Source organism: Scyliorhinus torazame, chromosome 4 (genome assembly GCF_047496885.1).
Source record: "Scyliorhinus torazame isolate Kashiwa2021f chromosome 4, sScyTor2.1, whole genome shotgun sequence".
Classification (NCBI taxonomy): Eukaryota; Metazoa; Chordata; class Chondrichthyes; order Carcharhiniformes; family Scyliorhinidae; genus Scyliorhinus; species Scyliorhinus torazame.
This window is the reverse complement of record NC_092710.1, coordinates 355,046,856-355,064,721: the sequence shown is the minus strand read 5'-3', so window position 1 is coordinate 355,064,721 and position 17,866 is coordinate 355,046,856. Positions and strand designations below refer to the sequence as shown.

At 51.4% G+C, this 17,866-nt stretch overlaps 1 protein-coding gene across 4 annotated transcripts in view; it reads right to left on the bottom strand.

Moving 5' to 3' along the window:
* Positions 1-17,866, bottom strand: part of abcc10 (ATP-binding cassette, sub-family C (CFTR/MRP), member 10) — a 712,922-nt gene that overhangs the window by 563,161 nt on the left and 131,895 nt on the right. For all 4 annotated transcript variants that reach the window (XM_072500316.1, XM_072500319.1, XM_072500315.1 and 1 more), the window contains exon 5: positions 9,446-9,602. In XM_072500316.1, coding sequence (XP_072356417.1) covers positions 9,446-9,602 — 157 coding nt within the window. The remainder of the gene's footprint in view (positions 1-9,445; positions 9,603-17,866) is intronic.

The following is a 17,866-nucleotide window of genomic DNA, read 5'->3' as shown; positions in this document are numbered from 1 at the left end:
GATGAGAGAAGAGGGGGAGGAGCTGGTGGGCGAACTGAAAGGAAAATGGGAAGAAGAGCTCGGGGAGGAGATAGAGGAGGGTTTGTGGGCTGATGCCCTAAGCAGGGTAAATTCCTCTTCCTCGTGTGCCAGGCTTAGCCTGATTCAATTTAAGGTGCTGCATAGAGCACACATAACGGGAGCAAGATTGAGCAGGTTCTTCGGGGTGGAGGACAAGTGTGTGAGGTGCGGCGGAAGCCCGGCAAACCACACGCATATGTTTTGGTTGTGCCCGGCACTGGAAGGGTATTGGAGGGGAGTGACGGGAGTGATCTCGAAGGTGGTGAAGGTCCGGGTCAAACCAGGCTGGGGGTTGGCTTTATTTGGAGTTGCGGATGAGCCGGGAGTGCAAGAGGCGAAAGAGGCCGATGTCGTGGCCTTTGCGTCCCTAGTAGCCCGGCGTAGGATTTTACTCATGTGGAAGGAGGCGAAACCCCCCGGACTGGAGGCCTGGATAAACGATATGGCGGGGTTCATAAAACTGGAGCAGATTAAGTTTGCGCTGAGAGGGTCGGCTCAAGGGTTCACCAGACGGTGGCAACCGTTCCTCGACTACCTAGCGGAACGTTAGAGGGAAGATAGATGACCAGCAGCAGCAACCCAGGGGGGAGGGGGGCGGGGGGGAAGGGAGGGAGGGGGGGGGGGGGGGGGGGGGGGGGGGAAGTTTCATGTTATGTTATTTGGTTACTTTACCATGTTAGTTAGTTATTCATTATTAGATTGTAGTTATCATGTTACTTGTACTGTTAACTTTTCTTTTTGTTTGATGTGTAAGGGGAAAAAATTGTGAATGATAAACTTCAATAAAATATATTTTTTTTAAAAAAGAATGTTGGAAAGAAGGGTGTGAGTGGTAGCCCTTTATGCGAAGCTCGCTAAGAGAAAAGATGGCGGAGGCGACCTTGTCGGGTGGGGCCACGCCTATCACAGTTGATACGCTGACGGAGGTAATGGCAATTGAGTTTGGGAGACAATTCTGCAAGTACTTTGAGAGGCAAGGAACAGAGATGCTGGAGACCCTCAAAATGTCTGTGCAGGACGAGTTGCGCCCGATAAGAGATGCGGTGCGGAAGTATGGAGAGGTGCTGAAGTGGGTGGAGAAGAAGTTGTCGCCATGGCGACCAAATAGCCTTGTTGAAAGCTGAGCTGCTGGTGGTGGAGGAGAAGAAGAAGGGCCTCGGGGGAAGACCGAGGAGGCAGAATCTCTGGATTGTGGGGTTGCCGGAGAAGGTAGAGGGCCTGAGGACGACCGCGTACTTTGCCCAGATGTTTGTAAAGTTGTGGGGGTGGAGCTCCCACCAAACGCTCTGTTCAGGCCACAGGTGAATGGACTGCCACGGCGGTGATAGTGTGTTAGCGAACAAAGGAGCGGGTCGTGAAATGTGTCAATTAAAACAGGGGTGCGAGGTGAGAAGGCAGCAGCATTCAGATTTATCAGGATGTCCGGGCAGAGCTTGCAAGGAGGCATTGCGGCCTTTAATAAAGCAAAGTCGGCGTTGTACAAGGGCTGAGTGCATTTTGGTGTGGTGTACCTGGCAATGGATAACTCAAAGGATAACTTTTTTGTGGCGGTAGAGGCTTTCATCGAAGAACAAGAACTTGGACTGAATTGAGTGGGTTTGAATGAGGCTTTAATGGGTGTTGATGGGACAAGATTGTTTGGGGATATTTTAATATTTTTGTCTATCCGTTTGGTTATCTGAGATTTATTGTTCTGTATTAGAGTATAAATGTTGTTGGGGGAGTGACGGGAGGGCCAAAGACGTTTGGGGTAAGGATGAAGGCAATAATGTGGATAATATATGATCCAGGACGAAACGACCAGTGTAACGACTTTGGTTTCAACTATTCCTTTGTTTGGTGGGGGAGCGGGATGGTAACGAGAGAGCATTATGTTTTAGGAGATAGCAGGCAGGTTTCTCGGTTAGTGAAAGGAGGTTGTGGTGGTGGTGGTGGGGGGGGGGGGGGGGGGTGGGGGGGGGGGGGGGGGGGCGCAGTGAAACGATTGAGCGTTGTCTCTCATCTGAAGAATTTAAGGACCAATGTGATGCTTCTGCAGAGACCCACCTGCGGGTTAGGGATTAGAATAGGCTTCGGAAGGGCCGGGTCAGCCAGGTGTTTCTCTCGTTCTTGGATATCAGGACCTGGCCGGGGGGAGGGGGGGGGGCAATCTTAATTAATAAAAGGGTCCGTTTTCTGGTGGGAAAGCAGATCAGTGAGGGAGGTATGTTATCTTCACTGGGACGCTGGAAGATAAGTTAGTGGTGTTAGTGAATGTTTCCCCCCCCCAAATTGGAACAATGTAATATTCATGAGGAGATTGTTGGCCGCAATACCAGACTTGGATACTCATCAGCTGAATCTGGGGGGAGACGTGAATTGTGTCTTAAAACTGAACCTGCACCGGTCTAAGTGAAAGTCATTGGCCACTTCGGAGGTAGCAAAGGTGCTGTTGGCATTTATGGAGAAGGTGGGGGGCCTGGGGAGGATGGATCTGTGGCAGTTTATGCACCCTGGGGATAAGAATGGGTCGGTCTCACCCTCGGTTCTGTGGGAGGCTCAGAAAGCAGTGATTAGAGGAGATAATTTCACACAAATATTATGTGCAGTTTTGGTCCTTATCTGAGGAAGGATGTTCTTGCTATGGAGGGAGTGCAGCGGAGGTTTACCAGGCTGATTCCTGGGATAGCGGGACTGCCATAGGAGGACAGACGAAGTCGGTTAGGATTATATTCATTGGAGTTGAGAATAGTGAAAGACGACGTATAAAATTCTAACAGGAGCAGACAGGGGAGATTCAGAAAGAATGTTCTCGATGGTGGGGAAGTCCAGAACTAGGATAAACAGCTGACTTGTAATGCAGAACAAGGCAGCAACGCGGGTTCAATTCCCGTACCGGCCTCCCCAAACAGGTGCTGGAATGTGACGACTAGTGGCTTTTCACAGTAACTTAATTGAAGCAATTATTATTATTACTAGAGTTTGAGGATAAGGGGTAACCTTTTAGGACTGAGGTGAGGAGCTATTTCGTCGCCCAGAGAGTGTGAATCTGTGGAATTCACTACCACAGAAAGTAGTTGAAGCCAAAACATTGTGTCATTTCAAAATGGAATTAGATATAGCTCTTGGGGCTAAAGGAATCAAAGGACATGGGAAAGAGGGTGGGGGGCATTGGAATAACGGTACTAAACCATCAGCCAAGATCAAAATGAATGGCAGCGCAGGCTCTGAGGGGTGAATGGCCTTCTCTGCTTTTATTTTCTATGTATGCTTCTATGTATCAGACTCCATAATGGAATAATAGCTGGTCTGACAAGAGTGTTTCAGAGGACAATACATCTTAATTGAATCATGCTGGCTGAACAGGATTATCCTCTTTATTCCCATTAATGAGTTTAAGTCTGGATGGGACAATACAACTCAGGACAGGCGTGGTCATATATACTCACAACTCAGTGCTAGCAGAACCAGCATAAAAGAACGAACATTGGAACAGATCTTCAGCAATAACCTGGGAGCTCCCAAGCATAAACATTGCAAGAAGGGGCCCTGGATTCCGAGCCCAGAGAAGATATCCACAGCCTCCTTCACCAAGTGCAGATAATACCTCGAGCTCAGCTGTGAGCCTGAGTCAAGTCATATTATGTGTGAGTGAGAGAATTGTGAATAAAATTGGGTTAAACAGTGAACCTGTATTTGTCCTTTGGGCATCTCGCAAATAACGACATCTGGGTAAAACGTTTTAGTAATAAACTGGTCCAAGTATGTGATAATTTACAGACAACATAGCTGTTTGATGCTACAAGGTGAAATACAACGAGGGCTGGGCCCTATCAGAGGTTATTTAAGAGTTAACCACATTGCTGTGAGTCTGGAGTGTAGGCCAGGCCAGCTAAGGACGGCGGGTTTCCTTCCCGAAGGGACATCGGTGAATCCAGATGACCTTCTAACAAAAGGTTTCATGGTCACCATTACTGAGGCTAGCTTTTAATTCATTTGAAATTCCTCCAGCTGATTTTATTACTATGTCACTGCCTTCCCAAAGCACTTTGCAAGTCAATGACTGATTCGAACAAGTGCATCTTGACAATGTGAACGGGACTTCCGGTTGCGGCTATGCAGAGCTAAGTCGCACGTTCGGCAGCTCCCACTAGAAACGGACTTTTGGGCTCTTTTTAGAGCCCGTAACGGCGCTTGCTCGACGTTTCCCGGTGTGGGAAGGAGATAGCAACATTCCCCCAATAGTGTATGGCTTGGACCAGGAGTGGGGCGATCATAACAGTGGCAGTGAAGCAAAAGAAGGTGCGAGGGAGGAAGACCAAGATGGCGGCGGGTGGAGATCAGGCAGCGTGGATGCAGTGGGCGCAGGAGCAGCAGGAGTTTCTTCAGCGCTGCTTTAGGGAGCTGAAAGCGGATCTGCTGGAGCCGATAAAGGCGTCAATCGATAAGCTGCTGGAGACCAAGATGGCCCAAGGGACGGCGATCCGGGAGGTCCGGCAAAAGGTCTCTGAGAACGAAGGTGAGATCCTAGGCCTAGCGGTGAAGGTGGAGGCGTACGAGGCGCTCCATAAAAAATGGCAGGAGAGGTTCGAGGAGGTGGAGAACCGGTCGAGGCGGAAGAATCTGCGGATCCTGGGCCTCCTGGAGGGATTGGAGGGGTCGGAGGTGGGGGCCTACGAGGTCACCATGCTGAATTCGCTGATGGGAGCGGGGTCCTTCCAGGGGCCCCTGGAGCTGGAGGGGGCCCACCGAGTGCTGGCGAGGAGGCCCAGCGAGCCGCCACGGGCGGTGCTGGTGCAGTTTCACCAGTTTGCTGATCGGGAGTGCGTGCTAAGGTAGGCCAAGAAGGAGCGGAGCAGCAGGTGGGAGAACGCGGAGGTCATGATCTATCAAGGTTGGAGTGCGGAGGTGGCAAAGAGGAGGGCCCGGTACAGTCGGGCGAAGGCGGTGCTGCACAGGAGGGGGGTGAAGTTCGGCATGCTGCAGCCGGTGCGTCTGTGGGTCACCTATAAGGACCGACATCATTATTTTGAGTCCCCGGAGGAGGCGTGGGCTTTTGTCCAGGCCGAAAAATTGGACTCGGACTGAGGGTCAGGGGCGGGGGGCCACAGTGAAGGGATGGTTGGGGATTGTTGTGTTGTATTTTGAGGGGGGGTTCTTTGTTCATGGTTGGTTCTGTGATTTCCGGGGGTTGGTTGGGCACTGTTTCGGTTGATTCTGCCGGGTGAGCTCGTGGAGGGGAGGGCAGGTAAACGGCTTGGGGTGTTGATGGCCGGCGGCTGGGGGGGGGGGGGGGGGGGGGGGGGGGGGGGGGGGGGGGGACTGAGTTGGGGGCAAGGGGAGCTGCGCCAGAGGAGGCGGGGCCGGGCGAGTGGAAAGCGCGGGCTTTTTCCCGCGCGAAGGGCTGAAGGGGGCGGTGCCGGACTGAACGGGCCATTCAAACGGGCCCGGGTGTTCACGCACCTGAAGGGGCTGAAGGCAGATGTGGCCATGCTTCAGGAGATGCACCTGAGGGTGGGGGATCAGGTAAGGTTGAGAAAGGGGTGGGTAGGCCAGGTGTTTCATTCGGGGTTCGATGCAAAAAATCAGGGGGTGGCGATCTTGGTGGGGAAGAGAGTGTCGTTCGAGGTGTCGAGGATCATGGCAGACAATGGCGGTAGGCATGTGATGGTAAGTGGCAAGCTGCAGGGGGAGCGGGGTAGCGTTGGTCAATGTATACGCCCCGAATTGGGCCGATGCAGGATTCATGCGGCGCATGTTGGGCCGGATTCCGGACCTGGAGACAGGGGGCCTGATAATGGGGGGGGATTTCAATACGGTGCTGGACCCGGCGCTGGATCGCTCTAGGTCTAAGACGGGTAGGAGACCGGCGGCGGCCAAGGTGCTGAGGGGGTTCATGGACCAGGAGGGAGGGGCGGACCCATGGAGGTTTGCGAGGCCGGGGGCCAGGGAATTCTCATTCTTCTCCCATGTCCACAAGGCCTATTCCTGGATTGACTTCGTTGTCATAAGTAGGGCGCTGATTCAGAGAGTGGAAGATACGGAGTACTCGGCGATAGCCATTTCCGCTCACGTTCCGCATTGGGCAGACCTCAAGCTGGGGGAGGAGAGGGACCTGTGGCGCTTAGAGGTGGGGTTGCTGGCGGACTAGGAGGTGGGCGGGCGGGTCCGAGGGTGCATAGAGAGGTACCTGGAGGCTAATGACAATGGGGAGGTCCAAGTTGATTTGGTCTGGGAGGCGCTGAAGGCGGTGGTCAGGGGAGAGTTGATCTCCATTAGGGCCCATAAGGAGAGGAGGGAGAAGAGAGAGAGGGAGAGGCTGGTGCGGGAGATGGTGAGGGTGGACAGGAGGTACGCGGAGGTCCCGGAGGAGGGATTGCTTAGGGAGCGGCGCAGCCTCCAGGCCGAATTCGATCTGTTGACCACCAGGAAGGCGGAGGCGCAGTGGAGGAAGGCGCGGGGGACGGTATATGAATATGGAGAAAAGGCGAGCCGGATTCTGGCGCACCAGCTTCGGAAGCGAGAGGCAGCTAGGGAGATCGGGGGAGTTAAGGATGGAGGAGGGAGCATGGTGCGAAGTGGGGTGGGTATCAATGGGGTCTTCAGGGACTTCTACGAGGAATTGTATCGGTCTGAGCCCCCACTGGAGGAGGAAGGATTGGGTCGCTTTCTGGACCGGTTGAGATTCCCGAGGGTGGAGGAGGGGCTGTGGGCGTTGGTTGGGTTGGAGGAGTTGGGCAAAGGGATAGGAAGCATGCAGGCGGGGAAGGTGCCGGGGCCAGATGGGTTCTCGGTCGAATTTTGCAATAAGTATGCAGACCTGCTGGGCCCGCTGTTTGTAAGGACCTTGAACAAGGCAAGGGAAGGAGGGGCTTTGCCCCCGCCGATGTCTCGGGCGCTGATCTCCTTGATCCGGAAGCGGGACAAGGATCTCCTACAATGTGGGTCAAACAGGCCGAACTGACTTCTAAATGCAGATGCAAAGTTGTTGTCAAAGATTTTAGCTACGAGGATAGAGGACTGTGTGCCGCAGGTCATTCACGAGGATCAGACGGGGTTCGTGAAAGGGAGACAGCTGAATACGAATGTACGGAGGCTCTTGAATGTTATAATGATGCCGGCGGTGGAAGGGGAGGCGGAGATAGTGGCGGCGATGGATGCGGAGAAGGCCTTTGATAGGGTAGAGTGGGGGTACCTGTGGGAGGTGCTGAAAAGGTTTGGGTTCGGGGAGGGGTTCGTCAGGTGGGTGAGGCTGCTGTATGAGGCCCCGGTGGCGAGTGCGGCCACGAACAGAAGGAGGTCAGAGTTTTTTGGTTACACTGGGGGACAAGGCAGGGGTGTCCCCTGTCCCCCCTGCTTATTGCGCTGGCGATTGACCCCCTGGCCATGGCTTTGAGGGAGTCGAGGAACTGGCGGGGGCTGGTTGCAGGGTGGGGAGGAGCATCGGGTGTCGCTCTAAGCGGATGATTTGCTGCTATATGTGGCGGACCCAGTGGGGGGAATGCCGGAGGTGATGAGGATTCTCAGGGAGTTTGGGGATTTCTCCGGGTATAAGCTCAATATGGGGAAGAGCGAGTTGTTCGTTGTTCACCCAGGGGACCAGGAGAGGGGGATTGGTGAGCTCCCACTAAACAGGGCGGAGAGGAGTTTCAGGTACCTGGGGGTCCAGGTGGCCAGGAGCTGGGGGGCCCCACATAAGCTTAACTTCACGAGGCTAGTGGAGCAGATGGAGGAGGAGTTTAAGAGGTGGGACGTGCTGCCACTCTCTCTGGTGGGTAGGGTGCAGTCAGTTAAAATGAGGGTATTCCTGAGATTTTTGTTCCTGTTCCAGTGCCTCGCCAGCCTGATCCCTAAGGCCTTCTTCAGGTGGGTTAATAGGAGAATTATGGGGTTTGTGTGGGCGCAGAAAACTCAGAGGGTGAGAAGGGTGTTTCTGTAGCGGTGCAGGGATGGGGGGGTTGGCGCTGCCTAACCTCTGTGGGTATTATTGGGCCGCCAACGTGGCAATGGTGCGTAAGTGGGTGATGGAGGGGGAGGGGGCAGCATGGAAGAGGCTGTAAATGGCGTCCTGTGTGGGCACGAGCCTGGAGGCGCTGGTGACGGCGCCGCTGCCGCTTCCTCCAGCGAGGTACACCACGAGCCCGGTGGTGGCGGCTACCTTCAAAATTTGGGGGTAATGGATACGTCATGGGGGGAGGTGGGGGCCTCGGTGTGGTCCCCGATATGGGGGATCTACCGGATTGTCCCGGGGAGGATGGACGGAGGGTTCCTGAGCTGGCACAGGGCAGGTATTAGAAGGATGGGGGACCTGTTTGTGGACGGGACGTTTGCGAGCCTGGGTGAGCTGGGGGAGACGTTCGGGCTCCCCACGGGGAACACCTTCAGATATATGCGGGTAAGGGCGTTTGTTCGGCGACAGGTGGTGGAGTTCCCACTGCTGCCGCCACGCAGGGTCCAGGACAGGGTGCTGTCGGGGGTGTGGGTTGGAGAGGGGAGGATCTCGGCAACGTATCAGGTGATGCAGGAGGAGGAGGAGGCCTCGGTGGAGGAGCTAAAGGGTAAGTAGGAGGAGGAGTTGGGTGAGGAGATTGACGAGGGGACGTGGACGGATGCCCTGGGGAGAGTGAACTCTTCCTCCGCTTGCACGAAGCTCAGCCTCATACAGTTTAAGGTGCTACATAGGGCTCACATGACCGGGACAAGGATAAGCCGGTTCTTTGGGCGCGAGGACAGGTGTGTTAGGTGCTCAGGGAGCCGAGCAAACCACACCCACATGTTCTGGGCGTGCACAGCGCTGGATGACTTTTGGAAGGGGGTAGTGAGGACGGTGTCAAGGGTGGTAGGATCCAGGGTCAAACCGGGCTGGGGGCTCGCAATATTTGGGGTGGCAGAGGACCCAGGAGTGCAGGAGGCGAAAGAGATCGGTATTCTGGCCTTTGCGTCCCTGGAAGCCCGGCGAAGGATTCTTCTTCAGTGGAAGGATGCGAGGCCCCCCAAATGTGGAATCCTGGGTCAACGATATGGTGGGTTTATTAAATTGGAGAGGGTGAAATTTGCCTTCAGGGGATCGGTGCAAGGGTTCTTCAGGCGGTGGCAACCGTTCCTAGACTTCCTGGCAGAGCGTTAGGAGATGGTCAGCAGCAGCAGCAATTCTGTATTTTGTTGTTGATATTTTGTGAAAATTTTAATAAAAAATTTTTTTTTTTTTTTTTTTTTTTTAAAAGACAATGTGAACACAAGGAAAATGTTCTGCCAAATATCTAGGAAGGCAAATATCTTGAAAGCAATTTATAACCAGCTGGATGATTGGGAATTTTAAATATTCTGCATATTAAACTAAGATGCTTCGACATCTGAAGAAAATGTTGTGATCATTTGCGTTCACAGATGTATCTGAGTGACTTACGTGTCATATAGTAGGTGCTGAGATCCTGATCAGAAAGCAGGAGGAATCGCTGTATTCTGTCCAAGGAGACCTTTGCTTGTATTATTCCATTCAGCACCCAAGGGAAGTTATTCAGGGGTTGGATCAGCAGTCCCACTAAAGCGAGGGCTGTGAACACCTGCATGTGGGCAAGAGGAATGCGGAGTGAGACAGCGAGTGTGTGAGAGAGGAAACAAGACAGCGAGTGTGTGAGAGAGGAAACAAGACAGCGAGTGTGTGAGAGAGGAAACAAGACAGCGAGTGTGTGAGAGAGGAAACAAGACAGCGAGTGTGTGAGAGAGGAAACAAGACAGCGAGTGTGTGAGAGAGGAAACAAGACAGCGAGTGTGTGAGAGAGGAAACAAGACAGCGAGTGTGTGAGAGAGGAAACAAGACAGCGAGTGTGTGAGAGAGGAAACAAGACAGCGAGAGTGTGAGAGGAAACAAGACAGCGAGTGTGAGAGAGGAAAAAAGACAGCGAGAGTGTGACAGAGGAAACAAGACAGCGAGTGTGTGAGAGAGGAAACAAGACAGCGAGTGTGTGAGAGAGGAAACAAGACAGCGAGTGTGTGAGAGAGGAAACAAGACAGCGAGTGTGTGAGAGAGGAAACAAGACAGCGAGTGTGTGAGAGAGGAAACAAGACAGCGAGTGTGTGAGAGAGGAAACAAGACAGCGAGTGTGTGAGAGGAAACAAGACAGCGAGTGTGTGAGAGAGGAAACAAGACAGCGAGTGTGTGAGAGAGGAAACAAGACAGCGAGTGTGTGAGAGAGGAAACAAGACAGCGAGTGTGTGAGAGGAAACAAGACAGCGAGTGTGTGAGAGAGGAAACAAGACAGCGAGTGTGTGAGAGAGGAAACAAGACAGCGAGTGTGTGAGAGAGGAAACAAGACAGCGAGTGTGTGAGAGAGGAAACAAGACAGCGAGTGTGTGAGAGAGGAAACAAGACAGCGAGTGTGTGAGAGAGGAAACAAGACAGCGAGTGTGTGAGAGAGGAAACAAGACAGCGAGTGTGTGAGAGAGGAAACAAGACAGCGAGTGTGTGAGAGAGGAAACAAGACAGCGAGAGTGTGAGAGAGGAAACAAGACAGCGAGAGTGTGAGAGAGGAAACAAGACAGCGAGTGTGAGAGAGAAAACAAGAAAGCGAGTGTGTGAGAGAGGAAACAAGACAGCGAGTGTGTGAGAGAGGAAACAAGACAGCGAGTGTGTGAGAGAGGAAACAAGACAGCGAGTGCGTGAGAGAGGAAACAAGACAGCGAGTGTGTGAGAGAGGAAACAAGACAGCGAGTGTGTGAGAGAGGAAACAAGACAGCGAGTGCGTGAGAGAGGAAACAAGACAGCGAGTGCGTGAGAGAGGAAACAAGACAGCGAGTGTGTGAGAGAGGAAACAAGACAGCGAGTGTGTGAGAGAGGAAACAAGACAGCGAGTGTGTGACAGAGGAAACAAGACAGCGAGTGTGTGAGAGAGGAAACAAGACAGCGAGTGCGTGAGAGAGGAAACAAGACAGCGAGTGCGTGAGAGAGGAAACAAGACAGCGAGTGCGTGAGAGAGGAAACAAGACAGCGAGTGTGTGAGAGAGGAAACAAGACAGCGAGTGTGTGAGAGAGGAAACAAGACAGCGAGAGTGTGAGAGGAAACAAGACAGCGAGTGTGAGAGAGGAAAAAAGACAGCGAGAGTGTGAGAGAGGAAACAAGACAGCGAGAGTGTGAGAGAGGAAACAAGACAGCGAGTGTGAGAGAGAAAACAAGAAAGCGAGTGTGTGAGAGAGGAAACAAGACAGCGAGTGTGTGACAGAGGAAACAAGACAGCGAGAGTGTGTGAGAGGAAACAAGACAGCGAGTGTGAGAGAGGAAACAAGACAGCGAGTGTGAGAGAGGAAACAAGACAGCGAGTGTGTGAGAGGAAACAAGACAGCGAGTGTGTGAGAGGAAACAAGACAGCGAGTGTGTGAGAGGAAACAAGACAGCGAGTGTGTGAGAGGAAACAAGACAGCGAGTGTGTGAGAGGAAACAAGACAGCGAGTGTGTGAGAGGAAACAAGACAGCGAGTGTGTGAGAGGAAACAAGACAGCGAGTGTGAGAGTGGAAACAAGACAGCGAGTGTGTGAGAGGAAACAAGACAGCGAGTGTGTGAGAGAGGAAACAAGACAGCGAGTGTGTGAGAGGAAACAAGACAGCGAGTGTGTGAGAGGAAACAAGACAGCGAGTGTGTGAGAGGAAACAAGACAGCGAGTGTGTGAGAGGAAACAAGACAGCGAGTGTGAGAGTGGAAACAAGACAGCGAGTGTGTGAGAGAGGAAACAAGACAGCGAGTGTGTGAGGAAACAAGACAGCGAGTGTGTGAGACGGGAAACAAGACAGCGAGTGTGAGAGGAAACAAGACAGCGAGTGTGAGAGAGGAAACAAGACAGCGAGTGTGAGAGAGGAAACAAGACAGCGAGTGTGTGAGGGAGGAAACAAGACAGCGAGTGTGAGAGAGGAAACAAGACAGCGAGTGTGAGAGAGGAAACAAGACAGCGAGTGTGAGAGAGGAAACAAGACAGCGAGTGTGAGAGAGGAAACAAGACAGCGAGTGTGAGAGAGGAAACAAGACAGCGAGTGTGAGAGAGGAAACAAGACAGCGAGTGTGTGAGGGAGGAAACAAGACAGCGAGTGTGAGAGAGGAAACAAGACAGCGAGTGTGTGAGGGAGGAAACAAGACAGCGAGTGTGTGAGAGAGGAAACAAGACAGCGAATGTGAGAGAGGAAACAAGACAGCGAGTGTGAGAGAGGAAACAAGACAGCGAGTGTGTGAGAGAGGAAACAAGACAGCGAGTGTGTGAGAGAGGAAACAAGACAGCGAGTGTGTGAGAGAGGAAACAGGACAGCGAGTGTGAGAGAGGAAACAAGACAGCGAGTGTGTGAGAGAGGAAACAAGACAGCGAGTGTGTGAGAGTGGAAACAAGACAGCAAGTGTGTGAGAGAGGAAACAAGACAGCGAGTGTGTGAGAGTGGAAACAAGACAGCGAGTGTGTGAGAGTGGAAACAAGACAGCGAGTGTGTGAGAGAGGAAACAAGACAGCGAGTGTGTGAGAGTGGACACAAGACAGCAAGTGTGTGAGAGAGGAAACAAGACAGCGAGTGTGTGACAGAGGAAACAAGACAGCGAGTGTGTGACAGAGGAAACAAGACAGCGAGTGTGTGAGAGAGGAAACAAGACAGCGAGAGTGTGAGAGAGGAAACAAGACAGGGAGTGCGTGAGAGGAAACAAGACAGCGAGTGTGTGAGAGAGGAAACAAGACAGCGAGTGTGTGAGAGAGGAAACAAGACAGCGAGTGTGTGAGAGGAAACAAGACAGGGAGTGCGTGAGAGAGGAAACAAGACAGCGAGTGTGTGAGAGAGGAAACAAGTCAGCGAGTGTGTGAGAGAGGAAACAAGACAGCGAGTGTGTGAGAGGAAACAAGACAGCGAGTGTGTGAGAGGAAACAAGACAGCGAGTGTGTGAGAGAGGAAACAAGACAGCGAGTGTGTGAGAGAGGAAACAAGACAGCGAGTGTGTGAGAGAGGAAACAAGACAGCGAGTGTGTGAGAGAGGAAACAGGACAGCGAGTGTGTGAGAGAGGAAACAAGACAGCGAGTGTGTGAGAGAGGAAACAAGACAGCGAGTGTGTGAGAGAGGAAACAAGACAGCGAGTGTGTGAGAGAGGAAACAAGACAGCGAGAGTGTGAGAGAGGAAACAGGACAGCGAGTGTGTGAGAGAGGAAACAAGACAGCGAGTGTGTGAGAGAGGAAACAAGACAGCGAGTGTGTGAGAGAGGAAACAAGACAGCGAGTGTGAGAGAGAGGAAACAAGACAGCGAGTGTGTGAGAGAGGAAACAAGACAGCGAGTGTGTGAGAGAGGAAACAAGACAGCGAGTGTGTGTGAGAGGAAACAAGACAGCGAGTGTGTGAGAGGAAACAAGACAGCGAGTGTGTGAGAGGAAACAAGACAGCGAGTGTGAGAGGAAACAAGACAGCGAGTGTGTGAGAGAGGAAACAAGACAGCGAGTGTGTTAGAGAGGAAACAAGACAGCGAGTGTGTGAGAGAGGAAACAAGACAGCGAGTGTGAGAGGAAACAAGACAGCGAGTGTGAGAGGAAACAAGACAGCGAGTGTGTGAGAGGAAACAAGACAGCGAGTGTGTGAGAGAGGAAACAAGACAGCGAGTGTGTGAGAGGAAACAAGACAGCGAGTGTGTGAGAGAGGAAACAAGACAGCGAGTGTGAGAGAGGAAACAAGACAGCGAGTGTGTGAGAGAGGAAACAAGACAGCGAGTGTGTGAGAGGAAACAAGACAGCGAGTGTGTGACAGAGGAAACAAGACAGCGAGTGTGTGACAGAGGAAACAGGACAGCGAGTGTGTGAGAGAGCAAACAAGACAGCGAGTGTGAGAGGAAACAAGACAGCGAGTGTGTGAGAGAGGAAATAAGACAGCGAGTGTGTGAGAGAGGAAACAAGACAGCGAGTGTGAGAGGAAACAAGACAGCGAGTGTGTGAGAGGGGAAACAAGACAGCGAGTGTGTGAGAGAGGAAACAAGACAGCGAGTGTGAGAGGAAACAAGACAGCGAGTGTGTGAGAGGGGAAACAAGACAGCGAGTGTGTGAGAGAGGAAACAAGACAGCGAGAGTGTGAGAGGAAACAAGACAGCGAGTGTGTGAGACGGGAAACAAGACAGCGAGTGTGTGAGAGAGGAAACAAGACAGCGAGTGTGTGTGAGAGGAAACAAGACAGCGAGTGTGTGTGCGAGGAAACAAGACAGCGAGTGTGTGAGAGAGGAAACAAGACAGCGAGAGTGTGAGAGGAAACAAGACAGCGAGTGTGTAAGAGAGGAAACAAGACAGCGAGTGTGTGAGAGAGGAAACAAGACAGCGAGTGTGTGAGAGAGGAAACAAGACAGCGAGAGTGTGAGAGGAAACAAGACAGCGAGTGTGTGAGAGAGGAAACAAGACAGCGAGTGCGAGACAGAGGAAACAAGACAGCGAGTGTGTGAGAGGAAACAAGACAGCGAGTATGTGAGAGAGGAAACAAGACAGCGAGTGTGTGAGAGAGGAAACAAGAGAGCGAGTGTGTGAGAGGAAACAAGACAGCGAGTGTGTGAGAGAGGAAACAAGTCAGCGAGTGTGTGTGAGAGGAAACAAGACAGCGAGTGTGAGAGGAAACAAGACAGCGAGTGTGTGAGAGAGGAAACAAGACAGCGAGTGTGTAAGAGAGGAAACAGGACAGCGAGTGTGTGAGAGAGGAAACAAGACAGCGAGTGTGTGAGAGAGGAAACAAGACAGCGAGTGTGTGAGAGAGGAAACAGGACAGCGAGTGTGTGAGAGGAAACAAGACAGCGAGTGTGTGAGAGAGGAAACAAGACAGCGAGTGTGTGAGAGAGGAAACAGGACAGCGAGTGTGTCAGAGGAAACAAGACAGCGAGAGTGTGAGAGTGGAAACAAGACAGCGAGTGTGTGAGAGAGGAAACAAGACAGCGAGTGTGTGAGAGTGGAAACAAGACAGCGAGTGTGTGAATGAGGAATCAAGATAGCGAGTGTGTGAGAGAGGAAACAAGACAGCGAGAGTGTCAGAGGAAACAAGACAGCGAGTGTGTGAGAGAGGAAACAAGACAGCGAGTGTGTAACAGAGGAAACAAGACACCGAGTGTGTGAGAGAGGAAACAAGACAGCGAGTGTGTGAGAGAGGAAACAAGACAGCGAGTGTGTGAGAGAGGAAACAGGACAGCGAGTGTGTGAGAGAGGAAACAGGACAGCGAGTGTGTGAGAGAGGAAACAAGACAGCGAGTGTGTGAGAGAGGAAATAAGACAGCGACTGTGTGAGAGAGGAAACAAGACAGCGAGTGTGTGAGAGGAAACAAGACAGCGAGTGTGTGAGAGGAAACAAGACAGCGAGTGTGTGAGAGAGGAAACAAGACAGCGAGTGTGTGAGAGAGGAAACAAGACAGCGAGTGTGTGAGAGAGGAAACAGGACAGCGAGTGTGTGAGAGAGGAAACAGGACAGCGAGTGTGTGAGAGAGGAAACAGGACAGCGACTGTGTGAGAGGAAACAAGACAGCGAGTGTGTGAGAGAGGAAACAAGACAGCAAGTGTGTGCGAGAGGAAACAAGACAGCGAGTGTGTGAGAGAGGAAACAAGACAGCGAGTGTGTGAGAGAGGAAACAAGACAGCGAGTGCGTGAGAGAGGAAACAAGACAGCGAGTGTGTGAGAGAGGAAACAAGACAGCGAGTGTGTGAGGGAGGAAACAAGACAGCGAGTGTGTGAGAGAGGAAACAAGACAGCGAGTGCGTGAGAGAGGAAACAAGACAGCGAGTGCGTGAGAGAGGAAACAAGACAGCGAGTGTGTGAGAGAGGAAACAAGACAGCGAGTGTGTGAGAGTGGAAACAAGACAGCGAGTGTGTGAGAGTGGAAACAAGACAGCGAGTGTGTGAGAGTGGAAACAAGACAGCGAGTGTGTGAGAGAGGAAACAAGACAGCGAGTGTGTGAGAGAGGAAACAAGACAGCGAGTGTGTGAGAGGGGAAACAAGACAGCGTGTGTGTGAGAGAGGAAACAAGACAGCGAGTGCGTGAGAGGGGAAACAAGACAGCGAGTGTGTGAGAGGAAACAAGACAGCGAGAGTGTGAGAGGAAACAAGACAGCGAGTGTGTGAGAGGAAACAAGACAGCGAGTGTGTGAGAGAGGAAACAAGACAGCGAGTGCGTGAGAGAGGAAACAAGACAGCGAGTGTGTGAGAGAGGAAACAAGACAGCGAGTGTGTGAGAGAGGAAACAAGACAGCGAGTGTGTGAGAGAGGAAACAAGACAGCGAGTGTGTGACAGAGGAAACAAGACAGCGAGTGTGTGAGAGAGGAAACAAGACAGCGAGTGTGTGAGAGGAAACAAGACAGCGAGTGTGTGAGAGGAAACAAGACCGCGAGTGCGTGAGAGGAAACAAGACAGCGAGTGTGTGAGAGAGGAAACAAGACAGCGAGTGTGTGAGAGAGGAAACAAGACAGCGAGTGTGTGACAGAGGAAATAAGACAGGGAGTGCGTGAGAGAGGAAACAAGACAGCGAGTGTGTGAGAGAGGAAACAAGACAGCGAGTGTGTGACAGAGGAAATAAGACAGCGAGTGTGTGAGAGGGGAAACAAGACAGCGAGTGTGTGAGAGAGGAAACAAGACAGCGAGTGTGTGAGAGAGGAAACAACACAGTGAGTGTGTGAGAGAGGAAACAGGACAGCGAGTGTGTGAGAGAGGAAACAAGACAGCGAGTGTGTGAGAGAGGAAACAAGACAGCGAGTGTGTGACAGAGGAAACAAGACAGTGAGTGTGTCAGAGAGGAAACAAGAAAGCGAGTGTGTGAGAGAGGAAACAGGACAGCAAGTGTGTGAGAGAGGAAACAAGACAGCGAGTGTGTGACAGAGGAAAGACAGCGAGTGTGTGACAGAGGAAACAAGACAGTGAGTGTGTCAGAGAGGAAACAAGAAAGCGAGTGTGTGACAGAGGAAAGACAGCGAGTGTGTGACAGAGGAAACAAGACAGTGTTATGGGCCAGGGTTTAGAGAACAGCAAAGTATACCATGCAGTTCACCTGACCTACAACGGTTTATAGATTTTGGTTATGAGGAGCACAAGGGCCGACTTTCCAGGTTGCATTCAACAGAGGCCTTAAGTACTTTAAATCAAAAACGTTTATTCTAGAATTCGGTTAACATTTCATAAACACACAATAAGCATTTTTATCAACTACAAACATAAATGTTCCACACAGCTACTGTACTCTGTATAACTTTCCTTTACTGTTTTTACCCAAGTAACAACATCCATAAACCAAAACACAATTTTTTCACAAAACATTAAGTTTGAATTGCTTACAGAAAACAGGTATTACTTTGAAGTTATCAAGTGATCTGGAGACACCTTTTTAACATGCAGAGAGAGTGAAGATCCTGGTAGTCTGAATAGCTTCCAAATGTCTAAACCGAAAGTAAAACTCAGAGCCACAAACAGCTTCCAGCTCAAAACGAAAGTAAAAACTAGAGCCACCGCCCAACTCCACCCACACAATGACATCACTGCAGCCATTTGAGAAGACAAACAGTTCTTAAAGGGATATTCCCATGACACCTCCCCCCAAGAAAAAAAAATAAACCATCAATTTTAAGATGGTTTCATTTTTCACCTTTTCACTATCCTTTAAGAAAAATTGACAATAAATATACTTTTTTAAAACAAAAACAAAACAGGCAATCATTAATAATAATAGTCCATTTTATTTCTTCTTCCACCATCGAGCCTGCTTCTCTTCATCACATTCATGACAAAGCATCGGATATCACGTTTTCTCGTCCTGCCACATGTATAATTTTAAATGAAATGTCTGTAACAATAAACTCCATCGAAACAG